Genomic DNA, 17,142 nt, shown 5'->3' with positions numbered 1-17,142 from the left:
GAAGGTGAAGTGCAGAGCATATGACTTTCTTTTGCATGAATGCACCCAAAATAACTTCTTTACTCAAAAAAATCTTTGAATTCAGTAACAATGTGAGCAGGCTTTTGGTCAACTTTGGTAAGCCTAAATATGCTCCCACATCTAGCCCTATGATGAGTTCCACTGACTACCCTTGTACTGTCCCTAATGACATATTGGATGCTTTCACCTCCTTCTATTGCTCCTTTTATGAGTCTACTGCTCAATATACTGTCCTTCTGATCAGATGCCCTCATATTTGGAGGGGGTGTCCCTGACTAGCCTGAGCCCTGCCCAAAGTGCAGAGTTGGACTCCCACTTTACCTCTTCTAAAATTTAACATGCTATCTCTTTATTGCCTACCATTATTCTTCAAGCCTGCATGGCTTTCCAGCTGATTGGTACTGTAAATTCCCTATGCTACTTAGCTACTTAGCTCACACCTTCTAGACACCTTTCACGTGGCCTTACAGCAAGGTGTGCTCCCTCCTCACCATGCGAGAGGCACTCATCATTTTTATTCCAGAACCATGCAAGTACCTGACCAAATGTGAGTCCTACTGGCCTATTTCTCTAATTAATAGCAAAGTTAAAATCTTGGTGAGGGTCCTTGCTCTCAGACTGAACTAAGTGTTTTTTTGTCAGGTGGATGGGGACCAGACAGGTTTCATCCTGTGCCAGTCAACCAGAAATATTAGATGAATGTTCACTAATAATCAATATCTCCACGCTATTTCAGGCCAGAGGTTGGTTGTGTTATTATACACTCGCAAAGCATTTAACAGTGTTGAACATACTTATGGAACTTTGTTTATCTCCTAGATTAAACTACTTTACACAAAGCTGATGGCCTAAGTTAGAGTGAACAATGTGACCTCATCTCCCTTTCCCATCTTCTACAGAACTCATTAGACATTCCACATCCTATTTGTTTTAGCTATTGATCCCTTTCTGTTCTCATTCACTCTTCTACAACTATCAAAGGTCCAATGATAGACAGATTGGGGGCAAGTCTCTCTGGATGTTCCCAACATATCCCTTTTTTTTTATTTATTCGCGTTGTTTGAGGATTTTGGGATATTAACGGATTCCGTATCAATTGGGATACATCTGTTCTATTCCCCCTGGACTGAGTCTACCCAATCTATCCACTCAATGTCTTAACTACAAGTAGTTGACTCTTTTTGATACTTTGGTATTACTATTTAGTTACTCCTAAAAATGTTATTGACGCTTTTATTACTGATCTACAGACTAAGATGAAGAGTGGATGCACTTTCCCCTGGATGTGATGGGCAGGGCCCAAATCCTTAAAATTATCTTCCTCTTCAAGATATTACATATTCTGGCCAATGCCCCCTTCATGAACATTTTCATAAAATAGACCTCATCTGTTCTTCCTTTTTATGGCAGGGTCAAAATCCTTAGAATTTTATTGGCTACGCTTCACTTGCCTCCACAAAATGAGGGGCTTGCGTTTCCTAATTTCCATTACTACACTAGCTGTGGCCACCTCCTTTCAAACATTACATAACATAACCTATCTATCTAGGTGCTCTGTCCTTGAGGTCCATGGTGGTGCGCTGCTCCGCTCCTCTCTGGCCATCTTCCTCTATATAGTCAATAGGGTTATTAAGGTTGATTGGTCCTTATCCCCCAACAACCCTTTATGGTTTAATCCCAACCTAGAATTTCTCACTGTTCCTAATGCCTACACTTGGTATACCTCTGGTATTAAATATGGTTTATTCCTCTGCCACTTTGAAAAGATTTCTGTATCTTCAAGATGAATTTTGTGTTCTCTCTAGCCAGATACTTAGTTATCTACAGTTATGTCACATTGTACAATCCCATTTAGATTATCTGAGGTTTCTTGAAATGCCCAGTTGATAGGAAGCTAATTTTCCCTTATTATACAGCCATTTCTGACATTCTGATTTCAAAATACCTAAAGGCCAAAAATAGATGGTAATTAGCTCCATCAGCTCTCAGATGATGATTGGGAGGAGTTTGAAGATACGTAAGTTTGAAGTTACGTACAGGACCTCTGTGATCTTTCAAAGAGACAGGGTCATACAAATTAAACTCTTTCATAAAATGTATTATAACCCATCAAAGTTGTACAATTTGGGTATGTGCCCTTCCCAGCTGTGCTTGAGAGGCTGTGGGAAGTCAGCTGATTTTGTCCATGTGCTTTGGACTAGCCCTCTGGTGCCTCAATGTTATTGACAGGAGGTAAATAGCTTTATTTCTACAGCTCTGGGATTCCCTAAAGTTCGTATCACAAAACTTGTCTCCTGGGGTTGTTAGGTACTATGTCTCTCTCTCGAAACTTCCCAAAACTCTTCTGGCTCTGCTGTACTTCTATGCTTAGAAAGTTATATTACTTACATGGAGGAGCCAACACTCTACCGCTGTGTCTGAGTGGATATGTTTGATTAACTCTGCTATGCCATTATATTACCTATGAGCTCAGGGGTACACTTGTGAAGGTTGCGCTAGTATGGGATTTTTGAACCAGATCTAACTGCACACTTCCGGCTCCGATCTCTGATTATGCATAATATGCCAGTGTAGTTATGAGACATGTGGTCTGCTTATATCTGCTATGCCTCTTTAACACCTTTTCTTGTACCCGATTGTGGCAACCTAATATCCTATGATGCCCTATTTGATAGACTTATGACACAGAGAGGATTGTTCTGTATAGTTGTTTGTTTTATTAAAGTTTTGTTCTGCTCTGTACATTTAAATAACAATAAAAATAAAAATTAAGACTTTTTGCCTTGTTCAAGCATTGGGATTGCGTTGACATACACATGTAGAGTGAACAAGCCCTTATCAATTTTCCTGGCTTAATTCTAAAAATAAAATTAGTATCCTAATTATTATTATTGACATGCATACCTTTATTATTATTTAACATTGACCTTTTTGCAGCACTATATCAAGAATACCAAATCATGCATAAGTAGTAGGAAAAGCATTTTTTGCCCAGGGTCCCTGTTCAGTCTATCTACCACTGGCAAGATTACAAGTCACAACAAGACCTTTCCCTATATGAAAAAATACATATAGTTGAGTGCCCAAATTAAGACATATGTATATCCAAAAACCTTTTGTTTCGTTTTTGAAAGAATAGGGAAGAATTAGAACCTCTGTCAAATTTTAGTGCTGCATTTGTCACTGCAGGGTAGAGTCACCCTCTCTGCTTGTCCTGGTGATCAATGTTATCAAGGCAGAAAGCAATGGGAAATGCAAAATTTTACAATTGTCACCAGAACAGGAGGTGAGGTCAATTTTACAATGGGGACACTTGTGCAGTGAAACTGTCTAAGAGGCAGATTCCTCTAACTTTGTAGAAATTTCCTCTCACTTTTTGAATCTCTGGCACAGGAAATGCAGGGAAATTTCCCCAACATGATACAAACTGTAAAAAAATTAACTGACAGTGGTACAACATATTAAAAACCTCCTAAAATGATCCAAATAAAAAAGGCAAAGCCAGACAGAAACCCATGTTTGTTTATGTGATCAAGGCATGGTTAACTTGATGGAGCAAGCATTTGTGTATTGACATTTTGTCTAGTTTATTGAAATTGAGCAGCCTGTAGCTCACACTAGTAGACAGGCTATTGCCAAAATTGATGTCCAAACTTGCGAGATTAGGTGAAAATGGAGCTAGTGAGGTTTCTGTACAGTTACCTATGCACTAATGTTGCCCATGTATTATCTTACATATATTATCTTACATAAATAAAATAAAAGATCCATTTGACTGCTTCAGTGAAGTAGTCTTAAGTGACCTTTCTAGTATTCATCGTTTGTGAAAATAATTTCTAACCATTACAATCCTCTTTGAAAAGGAAACTAAAACATAACATAGAATATATCCCTAGGCACAAGTGGGCATCTTATAATAATTGTTCATTATCCAGGCTTTACATTGGACTTAAGCCAAATCCTAAGGCATGCATAAACATACTTTAAAGTTGATTCCTGTTATTAGGTTCAGTTTGCAAATGTGATTGTGTTTCACTGACAAAGTAATTCATTACTGTGACTGTGAAGACAATTTCTTTAAGAGACAGAACTTTGGGTAGCGCAAGTAGTACTGATGAGAATGCCAATTATTCCTTCATGGCATCTATCAAACAATAGCAGTACCCAGACCATTGTTTTACAAAACAGTGTGGTGGTGTAACCTACCTTGCTGAGAATATATATGACATCACCATGTTTAAAGGACAGTTCATCAGGCTGATCTGCCATGCAGTCCCATAATCCTCTGTAATAATTAGCATATTCTGTATCTTTACCTGGACAAAGAAAAGACAAAAACAAAGTTCAGATAAAGGAAACCTATGTAGCGAATAAATGTGAATAATCATGTAGAAAGAAAAGCATGCAAATATGTATTAGACACAATAATGTGCCTCACTCACTCCTGCAGCAGTGATACACCATCGGAGTTGGATTTTAATTTTGGTTACACCTATATCACCCATTTTGAAAAGCATGCTGCGCTTTCTAATAAGAAACAGCCTGCATGTTTGGAAGCACCCTGTGTATTACTGACTAAGTCCAAGGGTCCTGCCTTTGCCATGAGAGAAAGAGTGGGTGTGTCCCTGGTTTTCCCTATGGAGTTTAAGAAATCTGAATTGGCAAAGTGACAGTTCCTTTGGTTACCCCCACCCCTCTTATATTTACCTTCTCCGTGCTGCCCCACCACCCTGTTCGCCTACCAGTTTAGTGAGTCTAAACCCTGTGTAAGCTCCATGTCAGTCAATTTAGAACCTTACACAAGGTTAATTACCTTCTCTCCTTATTCATATGGAAGTGTTGAGAACTAGCAATTTGCAGTTCAGGCCTTGGGGCCACCCATTTGAGGGCTTATTCTCCTTTCACCAATCATCAACATGCGATTATTACATTGATATTTTAAACCTGGTGATGGGTCCTAGTAATCTTTGCTATACAATGCAGGCAGATCATGTCTGGTTGGCAGGGTGCTGTACATAGTTTCCTGAAAACATCACAGCCCCTTGCCTCGGTACCATGATGCAAGAAGTGGGCTGATTTTTTGGAGGGGTTATACAAATATCAAAATGCCTTAATGGGTGGAATTTGCATGCAGACTGCCCTAGGAAACACCCACACGTGATGCTGAGCCTCCATAAATAAAAGAAGTGACATCTAATAAATGACAGGGGTGGGCCAGCGATATTAAAGCTGGGGAGGAAAGATCTAGATAATGCTGGACATCCTTCAGCCAGGAAAAAAGACAGGTTTTATCTGACTTGGTGTAGCTTTTTAATGCACACTGCAAGAAGCTAACACTGTATTGGGAAATCAGAGTAAGCAATTTCAGTACTCAAGAGGAGTCTGCACAACTGTGCAAGACTGATGGTAAGTCTAAAGTTCAGCTATTAGCTTTCCTCATTAGTCAGACACAGGTTAATCTGTAGAAGAGTTTGGTGATTGAGGTGTCAGTGACACACGCGTAGCAAATAAGATAAACCTGTATTTTTTAAAGTGAGAGGCAGATGGTAAGTTCATATTGATTATATATGTTTAGGTGTATGTATATGTACTGATTTTTCAAAGTAAAAACAAACTATTTACTAAAATACCATAAAAACAATCATAGTTTTCTATTCATAAACTGTAATAGGCAATTCATTTTTTGGCTACATCCATTGTAAAAACAACAGACAATCAGCATTTGCTTGCAAGCATAACTTTGCAATAGCGGAGTGACAATGAATGTAGTGCTAAAACTGCCATACACACCATTAACTGATTGATGGTTTAGCACGCATTCTCTCAGAGCAGAATAATGTATGGATCTCCTCATGCTTGCTATCCCACTGCCGCAATCAGAAATCAGCATAAAAAATACCATTATGTTATTTTTGTGACAAGAATAGAAAATGTACGGTTTGGATTAACATGGACTGCAATGCGTTAACTTTAAAGTGGGGGAATGGCATTAATTTGAAAAATTATCCACATGCCAAATATTTTGACAAGATACCATGTGTTTGACAATGGCAATCTGCATGTAAATGGAATCGTTTGATGTTGATGGAAGCATAAATACAGACAAGACTGTACCGCCAATCTAAGGTTGTTATAAGATCTTTGAACAGCAGGCCCTGTGGATTCCACAGCACTTTACAACCAAAATTTACATATCATTAGCAAATTTTCAACAAAATGCATCTCTCAAGAATTCAATTAAAACGGTTTTAATATGAAGAAAAACATTGGCCAGGGTGATAAACAATATCCATAGCTATAAATAGAGAATAAAACACTAAATTATCAGCTAAAAAAGAAATGCTTTTTCTAAAAGAAAATAAAGCAGTATCAGGACACTGCACAGTGCTGGAGTAGGCACTGGAGGTTGTGGTTGCAAGTGTTCCCTTCTCCTGGGGGTCTCATAGGGTCTTCCTATCCATATCCAAAATCCCTCACTATGACACAAAGCAAGTAGTCAGCTAAATTGCTTCTCCTGGAGGGGAGGTACTGTGTTAAGTGGAAAGTATTATTGGAGTGTTATTACTGTTGGGTTTTTAGGTACAGGAAGTAATAGCATGGATTTGTTAGCTGCAGGGGGAGTAATAGGAGTTAAGCAACTGAAGCAAACCTTGCACTAAAATTTTAAGTTCTGCTTATTTAGTGTGGCCCCCTCTCCCATCTCACAAACTGGGGAAAAAATGAAAAAATGCCTGTGAAGGAAAAAGTTAGTAAATATACTTCTCTTAATTCATTTATGCCCATGGCAACTAGGTGAGGATGGCATTAACATTCTTCCCTCGAGATCCCAGGGTATGCAGAGTACCCAAAATCTTGCAAAAATATGCTGCTACAGTGTGCTGTATCTCATGATCTCATGAGATTTGGTAGTATAGATAATTATATGTACTAGTTAAGATACAGTACCTGCTAACTCTTTCCCCCACAGGTGTTTTTCTTTTTTTACAGCAGTTTTAGATGGGGGAGGTGGCCACAGTAATGAATGCTCCTAAAAAAACCACAGAAATGGAAGAATGGCAGAAAGGAAACTTAATTCTCCTTCTTGTACCTTGACCTTTTCTCCTGTATGCTGTATGGCAGATTTAGGACAACTGTATTCACGCTGCGAGTGGTGTCTAGATAGCTGAGACCTGGCAGATGAGAATCTCCCTTAGCAAGTTGTAGTTCAAGCAAAAGACCACTTTGTTTTTGAAATGCCTGATCATTCTTAGGGAAGCAACCTTTCTAACAGAGCATTGTTTATAGCTTCTAGAATGCTGTAATTTTCACCAACTGATCTTTGTGGCATTGAGACCTGCAGCCAGGTTGCCAACAACAACAGCTCTTAATCTCTTGACACAAGATTGGAAGCCTAGCCACTTTGATAGCATGTCAAATTATTCACCAGATGGGATACCCAGGTCACTAATGGTGGCCCTAAAGGTAGATTTCCAACCTCTGTAGTTTTTAGGCTGATTGTCAAACCTTGTGAGCCCTGTGCTTGTGAGTTCATGGCGTACCATGCATATGACAAAGCCTGACATGTCAGAGCAGGGTGGAGTAACAAAGGCAATTTAAACCAGGAACAGGTGTGCAGTTCATTGCTATTGCAGGATGCAACTAGAGTAATGATGTTGTCGGGAGGCACATCACTAACCTAATAAAGCAGTGGTGGTTTGGCTTAGCTGCTAACACTCAAGTTGGTAACTACTCACGTGATGATTCAGCTTGTGGTAGGCTTAGAAGAAACTTGTATAATGAGATAGGCAAAGGAGGCGACACATGGTATGTGAGAAAGTGGGTGGTAGGGGCATTGGAAAATCAATGGCATGAGAGCAAATTGGTGCCAGTTTACTCAAAACCCAGAAATGGAGCCAAATGTATTTATTACTGCTAGTAAATTAAGTCACCAATATCTCCCAAATACACTATGGTGTCATAAACATACAATGAAAAATGCTCCTCTAGGTTGTCATATTGAAAACCAACAAATTGGGGGGAGTTTTATACAAAGATGGCCATTGGCTCCTCTGTTAAAGCAAAGGGAATATGGGACTAAGGACACCCCTGTCTTGTGCTCCTATGCAGAGGGTTACGCTCAGAGAGACAACAACCAATCTGGATGACTGCTAAGGGGTATTTATATAAAAGTTGGAGTCAGACTTGGAACATAGGGCCGACATTATTTCTGGGCAAAACTGTTAATAAATATCTTCACTCCATGGAGTCAAATGCTTTCGTCTTACCTTGCAAAAGGATGGCCTTGGTACTTGTATATGTATGCAAGAGTTGCAGATTTTTTTTAGGAAGAATCTATGAATGTCCATAAAAGTGTTCCTATTTGAAGTTAAACTTGTTTGGTCCAGATGTATAATAGTAGCAATATCTTTGGGCAGCCAAGTATCTAAAAGGCCATTTTGTGCAGTGACATACCTCCTTAGATCTGAGTCTGTCTATACAATATGGCTAATTGCTGACTCAGCAGAATCCACAGACAGTTTAAACCTCCACTAAGGAGAAGAAATTGAGTCTAATGCAGTTTTGCATATAAAGTAAAATACATAGGATTTTTTTTCAGTCTTTGATGTGTAAGAAGACAATGACTTTTCTGAGGGAGTGTCTAGCTAGAGACTGTACTAACTAGAGACAAAAAAGAGGGAGGAACAGAGGAACATACCAATGGCAAAAAATAAACAGGCTGTTTTGACTGCACAGTTACAACCTGGCATTAGTTGATACTACTGTAATTATAATACAATGCATTAGAAACACACAGTAAAGCAAATGATATGTTGGGCACACTAGTATGTAATGAAGATGGAAAGGTTTTATTTAATAATTGCTTTAGAATGTTAAAGAAGGGGGAAAGAATCCAATGCAGGCAAAATATAAGCAGACTGAACTTTATAAGCAGACTGAACCACTAAAAGATAGTGGTAGATTCAGCCTACCAACAGTAACATAATACTGAAATGTTAAAAAAAAGAAAAGCACCTAATGTGAAAACAGCACTTTTAAACTTAGAGTATGCATGGTTTACTATTTATAACTATAGAATTAATAACAAAACAGCATTGAAATAAGGTAAAAGCACTGGTATTTCTCATACATGCAGCTAGATGGTTATCTTCCTTCTTACTGGTATAAAAAGAAAGTAAAACAGTTTTCAAGTGTTGTAGTTTTATTACACAATTTTTGTACAATTATTTAGCCATCCTGCAGTGGTGAAACACTGTACAGTATGATGTGCTTACTTCCTTTCTGAAAAACACACTGCAAGCCTAAACACTTACAGCAACCTGTTTCTGCTTTCCTGTGTGGACCATGAAATCAGCCTTTTGTTTCCTGTCCACATGTCATACTAGGAAGAGAACGGAAAGGGACTTCCTGATCATGGTCTCCATGTCCACCCTTCTCCTGACAGGAGGAGAGGGGTGATGTATACGGCACGTACAGCTGACAGGGTGACCCAGACTACATTTCCTTTCAGGACACAGTTAAGATAGGACCACCATGCTTATGCTGTGCAGAGGTGCTAATTCCTGATAAGAAGCACATCATCTTCAGTGCCTGTGTCATATAATATCTGGCTTATTTAATTTATAATATGCTTGTCTCCAGCAGAACTCTTTACCCCATTTTGCATTAACTCACATTTCTATGACAACCAGAACTGTAGGAAAACCACTATACACACACACACACACACACACTGAAATGCATGTGTAAAAGTATTGGTTGTTCTAAGCTCAGTTCGGTGATTAACACACATTTGCCACAAATCAGAACAAGACACCACTATCTCCTTTCAGTTTTGAAGCCTCTTGAGTGATGTGCCACCTATACTTATGGTTTAGGAGTGTCACCTGTTTGACTCTACATTATAGAGTGTAAATCACAAGAGTAAATAAACGGAATAAAAACCTGTATACAGTTAAAACACATCAATTATAGTACATGTATTTCAGCTTGATAAGAAAAAGTACTTATCATCATAAAAAAATGAAACACAATTGATCTAAAACCATTTGTTTTCCCTTTAAACACCTCTCACACATATCACATGATGTCACCATTTATATACAATCCCACTATTTTTCTACACACAATAACATCATACTGCCAGGCATCACTGACACATTATACTGTGTACATCATTATGCTGAATGGTCCTTAGGCAAAACTTTAAATGTCACCCCCATGTCCAGTAATAAGCTCTACTTGCAAGATAAGTTCCACCTACAGTATTAGTATGGACATTAGGGAGACAGAACAAGGGTACAGATTCCGCATCCTTGTTTCCTCCATCGATGCCAACAAAGAAGAACTTTGAGCTATAAGTTAAGATGGATTTCCTGACCTAAACCAAACCAAGAGGATGTCATTGACACAATTATTACCTTGCCGTATCATAGGAATCACTCCACTAAGACAGAGCTCAAGCTTTGTTAATCGTGTGAACTCTACAACACTGTACATATGGATTCTGGGGAATTTTCTATGTTTTTAGGCAAACTATTCTATTCTAGTTTGAGTGGTACAGGCTCTGTTAACAAAGGGTTTAATTTTTTCTCTAGGTACTTTAGTCCAAAACTTCAGGCAGTCTGGATAATACAGCAGATTACCATTGTGGTCCTCTCTGTGTCTAGGTGTTTGTTCTTCTAATTGCCATGCTATGGTTGTACCAGGAGTCCGGCTTCTCTTTTCTCTAATTCGATTGCTCTCTGCTATAATCATATGCAATGAAGATATGCATGGCCAACATTTAAACAAGCTGCAGATCAATTAGTGGTCTTAGGTTTATCTGATTTTTATCAAAGAAGACAGAACTGCAGGTCGATTGTCAGAGCTTGTGTCAAGTTGACCTTTTCACAGATGTCTACATTGCCAGTCCCCTGGGTTACTTGTTGTCCCCTGTCAGCCTTTGAATGGCAGAAGTCTGTTCTGTTCAAGCACAAAGTATACACAGATGTCTATATTACATTCTCATAGGTGTGACAGCAACTGCATGTTGTATCTATAAACTGTCCTTTAGCTGTGACACTTCCTCAATGATGATAAGCTAATTTATGCAACTAAATCTCCTTTGTGCAGAAATGAAAGCTAATTGAGTCATTACAAAGTAATTCAGGAAGGAATGCCTAGTATAAACTGGCTTACTTAAGAAATCCTTCTCAAGTGTGTTTCCTGCATCCTAAATGATTCCATGTAGCTTAGCTGCCACTGAACATCTAGCCTAAAACAGACAACTTTTCGAGATGTGAATAAATAACACAGACAAACTAACACAACATTCTAATTACCTGAGGCAGTGCTTGGAGGAGTCTGGCTTATGGGTACCTTGGGAGGTTTTTGGATCTCAGTTATGATCGGTGGATTTTCACTGTCCTCTGTAAAAAAGATTGTTTGATTTTACATGGCTTTGATTTTATATTTTGATTGCTACAATGTTTGCTCATAAATTAAAAACGTGTCATACTATCATGTCAGACATATATAATACAACCAAAAAAATGCAGATGTAAAAATATGTGAACCAGAAAAAATAACTAACACAGAATAATTTACTGTTAATTGAGGAGTTGAATACTTGGCTTCCTCTGCAACAATCTATACAGAGGAGGGGAAGTGGGCTACCCAACAGGTACATGTACAAGCAGGTGCTACGCAAACATTTTTACAACAATCTGCCAATATGGCTTAATCTGTTCCTCACATATTGACAGATTAGCTGATTGCTCCTATCCTATCAATCTTTGGCCTTCCTTAGGAAATTGTCAGCGAGACTGACAACTTTCAAAAAAGGAAACCACTAACTTTTTTTCAAGTGGCTCAAGGAGGCACATCTCTAGTCACTTGAATCAATGAGATGTAGATAATGATGATAGCAAGTCAAATGCCTTAAAAAACACAAGACACAAGCAGACACATGACATGACATTGAATCTAAGTTATCTAGTCTTGCCTTCTGTGAATCTACACTGCTTCCGGTATATGCATTCAAAAGCGAACATTGTCAAAACATTTTTATAGTAATTTAACATATATGTACAGGGCATGTAAATGTCCTTTAAGTGAAGCTGTGCTTTGTCCACACATGGCAGAGAAACATTTGCACTTATAGTAGAACTGAAGCCAAAACCATTTTTTTGTTTGGATAGAGTAAGGGAGGGTTGAAATCTCTGTCAGATTTTTGTTTGCTTGCCATCTGTGTCCAATTTCTTCCCATTTGATAGCCACAACAGAAAGGAGGGGAAATCCCTCAAAGGGAAGATATCCTAGCGGTCAGTCAGACTCACTGCCCTTTCTCATACAGCTGGTGCTTGATGCTTGGCTGTTACATGAGAGTGGGGAGCGTGCCCTTAGCACCATGTTTGTTTTTGAAGCCTACACAGTCTGGCCCGGATTCCCCTCCCCCCTGCACTTACCGCTCTCCTCTGGTTCCGTCCTCTGGGCTCCGCCGCCGAGTCTCTCCTCACTGCAGGGAGCAGAGAGGCAGGGTTAAAAGTAACCCTGTGCTCTTCCTCTCTCACCTGTCACAGGAGTTCCAGCACAGTGCTGTGCTAGAACTCCTGTATTGGAGGTGACAGGGTCAATAAAGAGAACCTGTCACCTCCAATTGATATCTCAAAAAGGCGGAACCTGGCCTTGGGGCGGCAGGGAGAGTAAATCCGGCCCTGCACAGGGCTTCCTTTATTCCCGCCCAAGCTGCTGAACAGCAGGACAAAAGGGAGGAGAGTATTTGCTCCTGGGGAGGGGGGACGGTATATAAACTTGTTACTTTGTCCTGCATGGGCACAGGTTTAATTTAAGAGTAAGATCACGTTCCAGGATTCAAGGACAATTTTTTAACTACAACCAGGACACCCTAATATTTTCTATTCTAGATATATGTCTCCACATCCTCATTAGGGTTTCTTTTATGTCTGGAGTTCCTCTTGAAAACTATATCTTGTTTAGTACATGACCAGAAAAAGCTAATGTTTCAAGAGTAGGAATCTCCAGCTGGAATGCAGACCAGTGCCGAAGAACATTACTTTTGCTTCTGCTTCTACAGAGAAATAATTATAAAATTATATAATCATCATACGTATATTTCCAAAATAAAATGAAGAGTGCAGTGTGAAATACCATGTACATTGCTGTATGTGTGTTCAATTGTATACATATAAAACACATAACTATGAACAAGTGAGCTCTACCACATAAAAGAATATATCTGTCAAAATGCACAGATGGCTGTATTGTATTTCATTAGATTGTTTCCATGGAAATCATACTGATAGACTGGAAGATTCTTTAAATAAGCAGCTTGTATTTACATGCCTCTCAGCTGCAATGTGGAACTCCTCAACAAATTACATTATTATTCCATGCACACACATTATCCGCATAGCCAAATGGATACACAAGCTGCTGCTGATAGATAGATAGATAGATAGATAGATAGATAGATAGATAGATAGATAGATAGATAGATAGATAGATAGATAGATATGCAGAAAATTCAGCTGTTACATATACTGTATTGCAATGAACTGTTTAAAAACTATCACAAGGTAGTTGTTGACACATTGGCTCAAAAGTATCACTGTAAGTATCAATAACTGATTTCCAGAAGGCCATTGGGGATTCTGAATACCACTGTAGTAGTCAGGGCTATATACAGTAATAGCTGGTCTCCTCCAGCTGTGGCTCCAGCGACTTCCCTTCTGCACACTGAGCACAGGATGTTGCTCGTTCACCACCACCTCCATTCAGAGAATGCCTTGTATGGATGGACGAGGGAGAGATCATGATGCCATGCACCCCTCCTCTCCACCTTGTCTAATTAGAGAATGCCTTGTATTAGTTGAATATAAATACAAGGAGGGGAATTTATCAAAACTGGAGCAGACAAAATCTGGAGCAGTTGTCCATGCCAACCAATCAGCTTCTCTCTTTCATTTCAAAGCTGAACAAACTGAAGAGGGAGGCTGGTTGGTTATTATGGGCAACCGCACCAGATTCTTTCTGGTCCAGTTTTGATAAATTCCCCTCAAGGTGTTCTCTAAATGGTGGTGATGCCAAGAGATCAACTCCATGTGCTCAGTGTGCAAAGGGGAAGCAGATGAAGCCACAGCCAGAAGATCATGGCAATCACTGTATGTAAAACAGACTACTACAGTGATTTTTTAGAATCCTCAGCATCCTTCTGGATATCGGATATGGATACTGTACTTACATTGAGCCAAGCTGGACCAATGTAAGTATTAATTAAAGATCATTCCTGGAGTACAGTATGGACTTTAAAAACATTTTGCACAGTACCAATACCCCAAATAACAAATAACAAATACCCCAAATAACAAATTACTGATCAATGTTCTATTTTCTAATTACTCTAATTACTCTAATTACTCTAAACAGCTAAAACATGATGTGATTGGTTGCTCTGGGTTACTGCTCTTCATTGACTTTGTGTTATTAAACATATTTGTATATGGTATCCTATGTAGTATTATTTAGTGTAGCATACAGATAAATAATTGAACCTGAACCTCCAGAGAGTTTATCCTACACAAGTTTATACTTGTGTACGGCATACTTAGAGACAAAGCTGGGGGTGTTGAAAAGATACAAGAATAATTAAACACCAACTTTATCTTTTGATACATATCAGTAAGATTTCAAATTCAGTGCTGAAAATATTGTTCCCAAAAACAACACCTAGTTGAAGAATCAAAAAACAAATAACTGCTAATTAAATTCTACCTCTCAATCTCCCATACTACACTAGAATTTTAAGGGAAGAACGTGGTTAGTTAGTGTAGGCAAAAAGTAATTCTTCCTTCATGGAATTTTAAACAAATCTACCTTGGCAATGCCTTTAAAGTAGTCAGAAACTGTCTTTCTGCCACACTAAAAACTGTTAGGATATAAATGCTTTAAATAAAACTAATTGATTTATAAATCAAAAACTGGATTTTTGTTTAAGGAGTGTTGATCTTGTTTTTTTTTTATTGATAACCTCTTTTACCCATCTTTCAAATCATATGTCTTCTGTGCCCAAACTCCGTACCCTACCTGACCTAAAGAATGTTTCTTGTCTTTTAGGTGTAGTAGCTGTCTAAGTTTTGATTAGAGAAGTTAGACCTCCTATGTTGGGCCACCCATTTGTTAATGGTAGCTCTGTCTTTCCAGTGTATAAAACTGTGCATTCTTTTCCACATTAGACTGCAAATGCCAAATTGTTTCGCCGATGCTTTAGTGTTGGATCTTTTTCTGGCACTCTGGTCACATATGTAATAAGTGTGCTCTTTTAGCTATTTTTCCCTCACTCTTTTGGTCTGATGTTCTTGCTGGATTCCTTTGCAGTTTTGACAAAAAAACTATAGGAAAGTGCAAAAATTAAGCTAAAACCCTCAAGTTTGTATATACTGACCAGCCACACAACAGTTTGATAGGATAGTTTTGTGAGCTTTTTTTTTCACAGTACCACACTGCACTGTCTTAAAAGTTTAATCAAATACCAAAACAAAGTGAACACAAACACTTTAAAACCCAAACCCCACATTTCTTGCACCTCCTCCCATCCCCATATCCCCAAACAGTTCCAAAATAGAGTATAGACTTTAGGTATGTGTTTGGTAGAGACTGGATGGTGTCAGGACAGTATGGGAGCACTAGAAACTCTGCCTGCAGTGTATACGTCTAAGTTTTAGATCAGTAGTGCATTATAGCCACTAAATAAAGCTAAGGAGCATAGAATTTCCAATGTTGCTTGGCTCCATGTAGTTGCCATAATGTGCTGTGAATCTTAAACTTAAACGTTTGCACAGCTGTTTGCTCTGTGAACATTTTATAAATAACCCCCTAAGTAATTAGCTTTAGTAGGGAATGATCAGGCAGGTTTTTTAGATGGAGAGACTGGCAGATTTTAATTAATACATCTAAATTATAATGTATTATGCCACATACATTTTCTACTGACTTTGGGCACAATACTGTATGTAAGCACTTTAACTGGGCTGCAATTTCAGAGAAAGTCACCAGACAGCTTTTAATCAAGGAATTATATTAAGGGTGTATTATTTAGTGGAAAACAGGCAGAAATATTTACTGACTCCGTGCACAGCATTTAAGCACTTTTACTGGGCCACATTTTCAGAGTGGAAGGCCAGCCAAGTTTATAATCAAGAAATCAAAATTTGAGTGTACTACTTAGCAGAAGAAGCTAGAAATATTCATTCACATTTTGTAAGTACTTTTATCAGGCTGCAGTTTCTAAATGAGAGGCCAGTCAGGTTTATAATCAAGAAATCAAAAGTAAAGTGTATTATTTAAAAGAAAACAGTCAGAAAAAAATGTTTAACTGACTTCACAGTATTTATTCTTATTTATTCTGAAACAATAAACCCCTACCATTTACCCTATTGAAAGTAAGAAGTTGTTCTTGTCAGAAGTAGATAGATTTAGAAAGGACTGTGCACTTTGAACACAGAGGGTGTATAAAATAATACATAGCCAACCACACTACTACTACTACCAACACACATAAAAACTCATCCCAAATGAGAATCTGTGTGTGCAGGGTGCCCTATCAAGGGAACCGGTCACTTTGACACATTTTATTTTGTATGAACCAACATTTGTATGAACCAACATTTAATTTGTATGAACCAACATTTTTATTTACTTTACTTTAAATGTGTTTATAAAGTTTCTTGACTTTATATCAGTCATTGGGAAGCCACTGTATAATTAATTTTCAATATAGAGAAAGAAGATACAGCTACTATTATTTTACAAAAGCAGCATATTATAGTCTTTTGTAGTGTAGGTCCTGTAAGAACTTTAAAATGATTTAAACCACTATGGGATTATAAAAGCTCTGTACTTCATCCTTGATGAATCATTATATGCCTCTAGTAAAAAGTATCACCGCTCTCCAACTTGCCGGTTTAAAAATGATCAGGATATAAATAAAGCGAGTTTAACTTATTTTTGTATATTTTAGCTGCATGACATACTGAAATAGAACAGACTACAGTGCTTCATCCTCCAAATAGTACAAAAATGTGAAGCATTTACAAGCTGTGCTTAATTTCAAAATGTAATTCC

General features: G+C 38.3%; 1 protein-coding gene across 1 annotated transcript in view; it reads right to left on the bottom strand.

Moving 5' to 3' along the window:
• Positions 1–17,142, bottom strand: part of SKAP2 (src kinase associated phosphoprotein 2) — a 181,977-nt gene that overhangs the window by 25,654 nt on the left and 139,181 nt on the right. The window contains exons 10-11 of the mRNA XM_018575404.1: positions 11,343–11,429; positions 4,228–4,337 (exon numbers count right to left, since the gene is read on the bottom strand). Coding sequence (XP_018430906.1) covers positions 4,228–4,337; positions 11,343–11,429 — 197 coding nt within the window. The remainder of the gene's footprint in view (positions 1–4,227; positions 4,338–11,342; positions 11,430–17,142) is intronic.

This window comes from Nanorana parkeri, unplaced genomic scaffold, assembly GCF_000935625.1.
Source record: "Nanorana parkeri isolate BGI_ZX_2015 unplaced genomic scaffold, ASM93562v1 scaffold4, whole genome shotgun sequence".
In the NCBI taxonomy this organism is placed as follows: domain Eukaryota; kingdom Metazoa; phylum Chordata; class Amphibia; order Anura; family Dicroglossidae; genus Nanorana; species Nanorana parkeri.
This window is presented reverse-complemented; position numbering and strand designations above follow the sequence as displayed.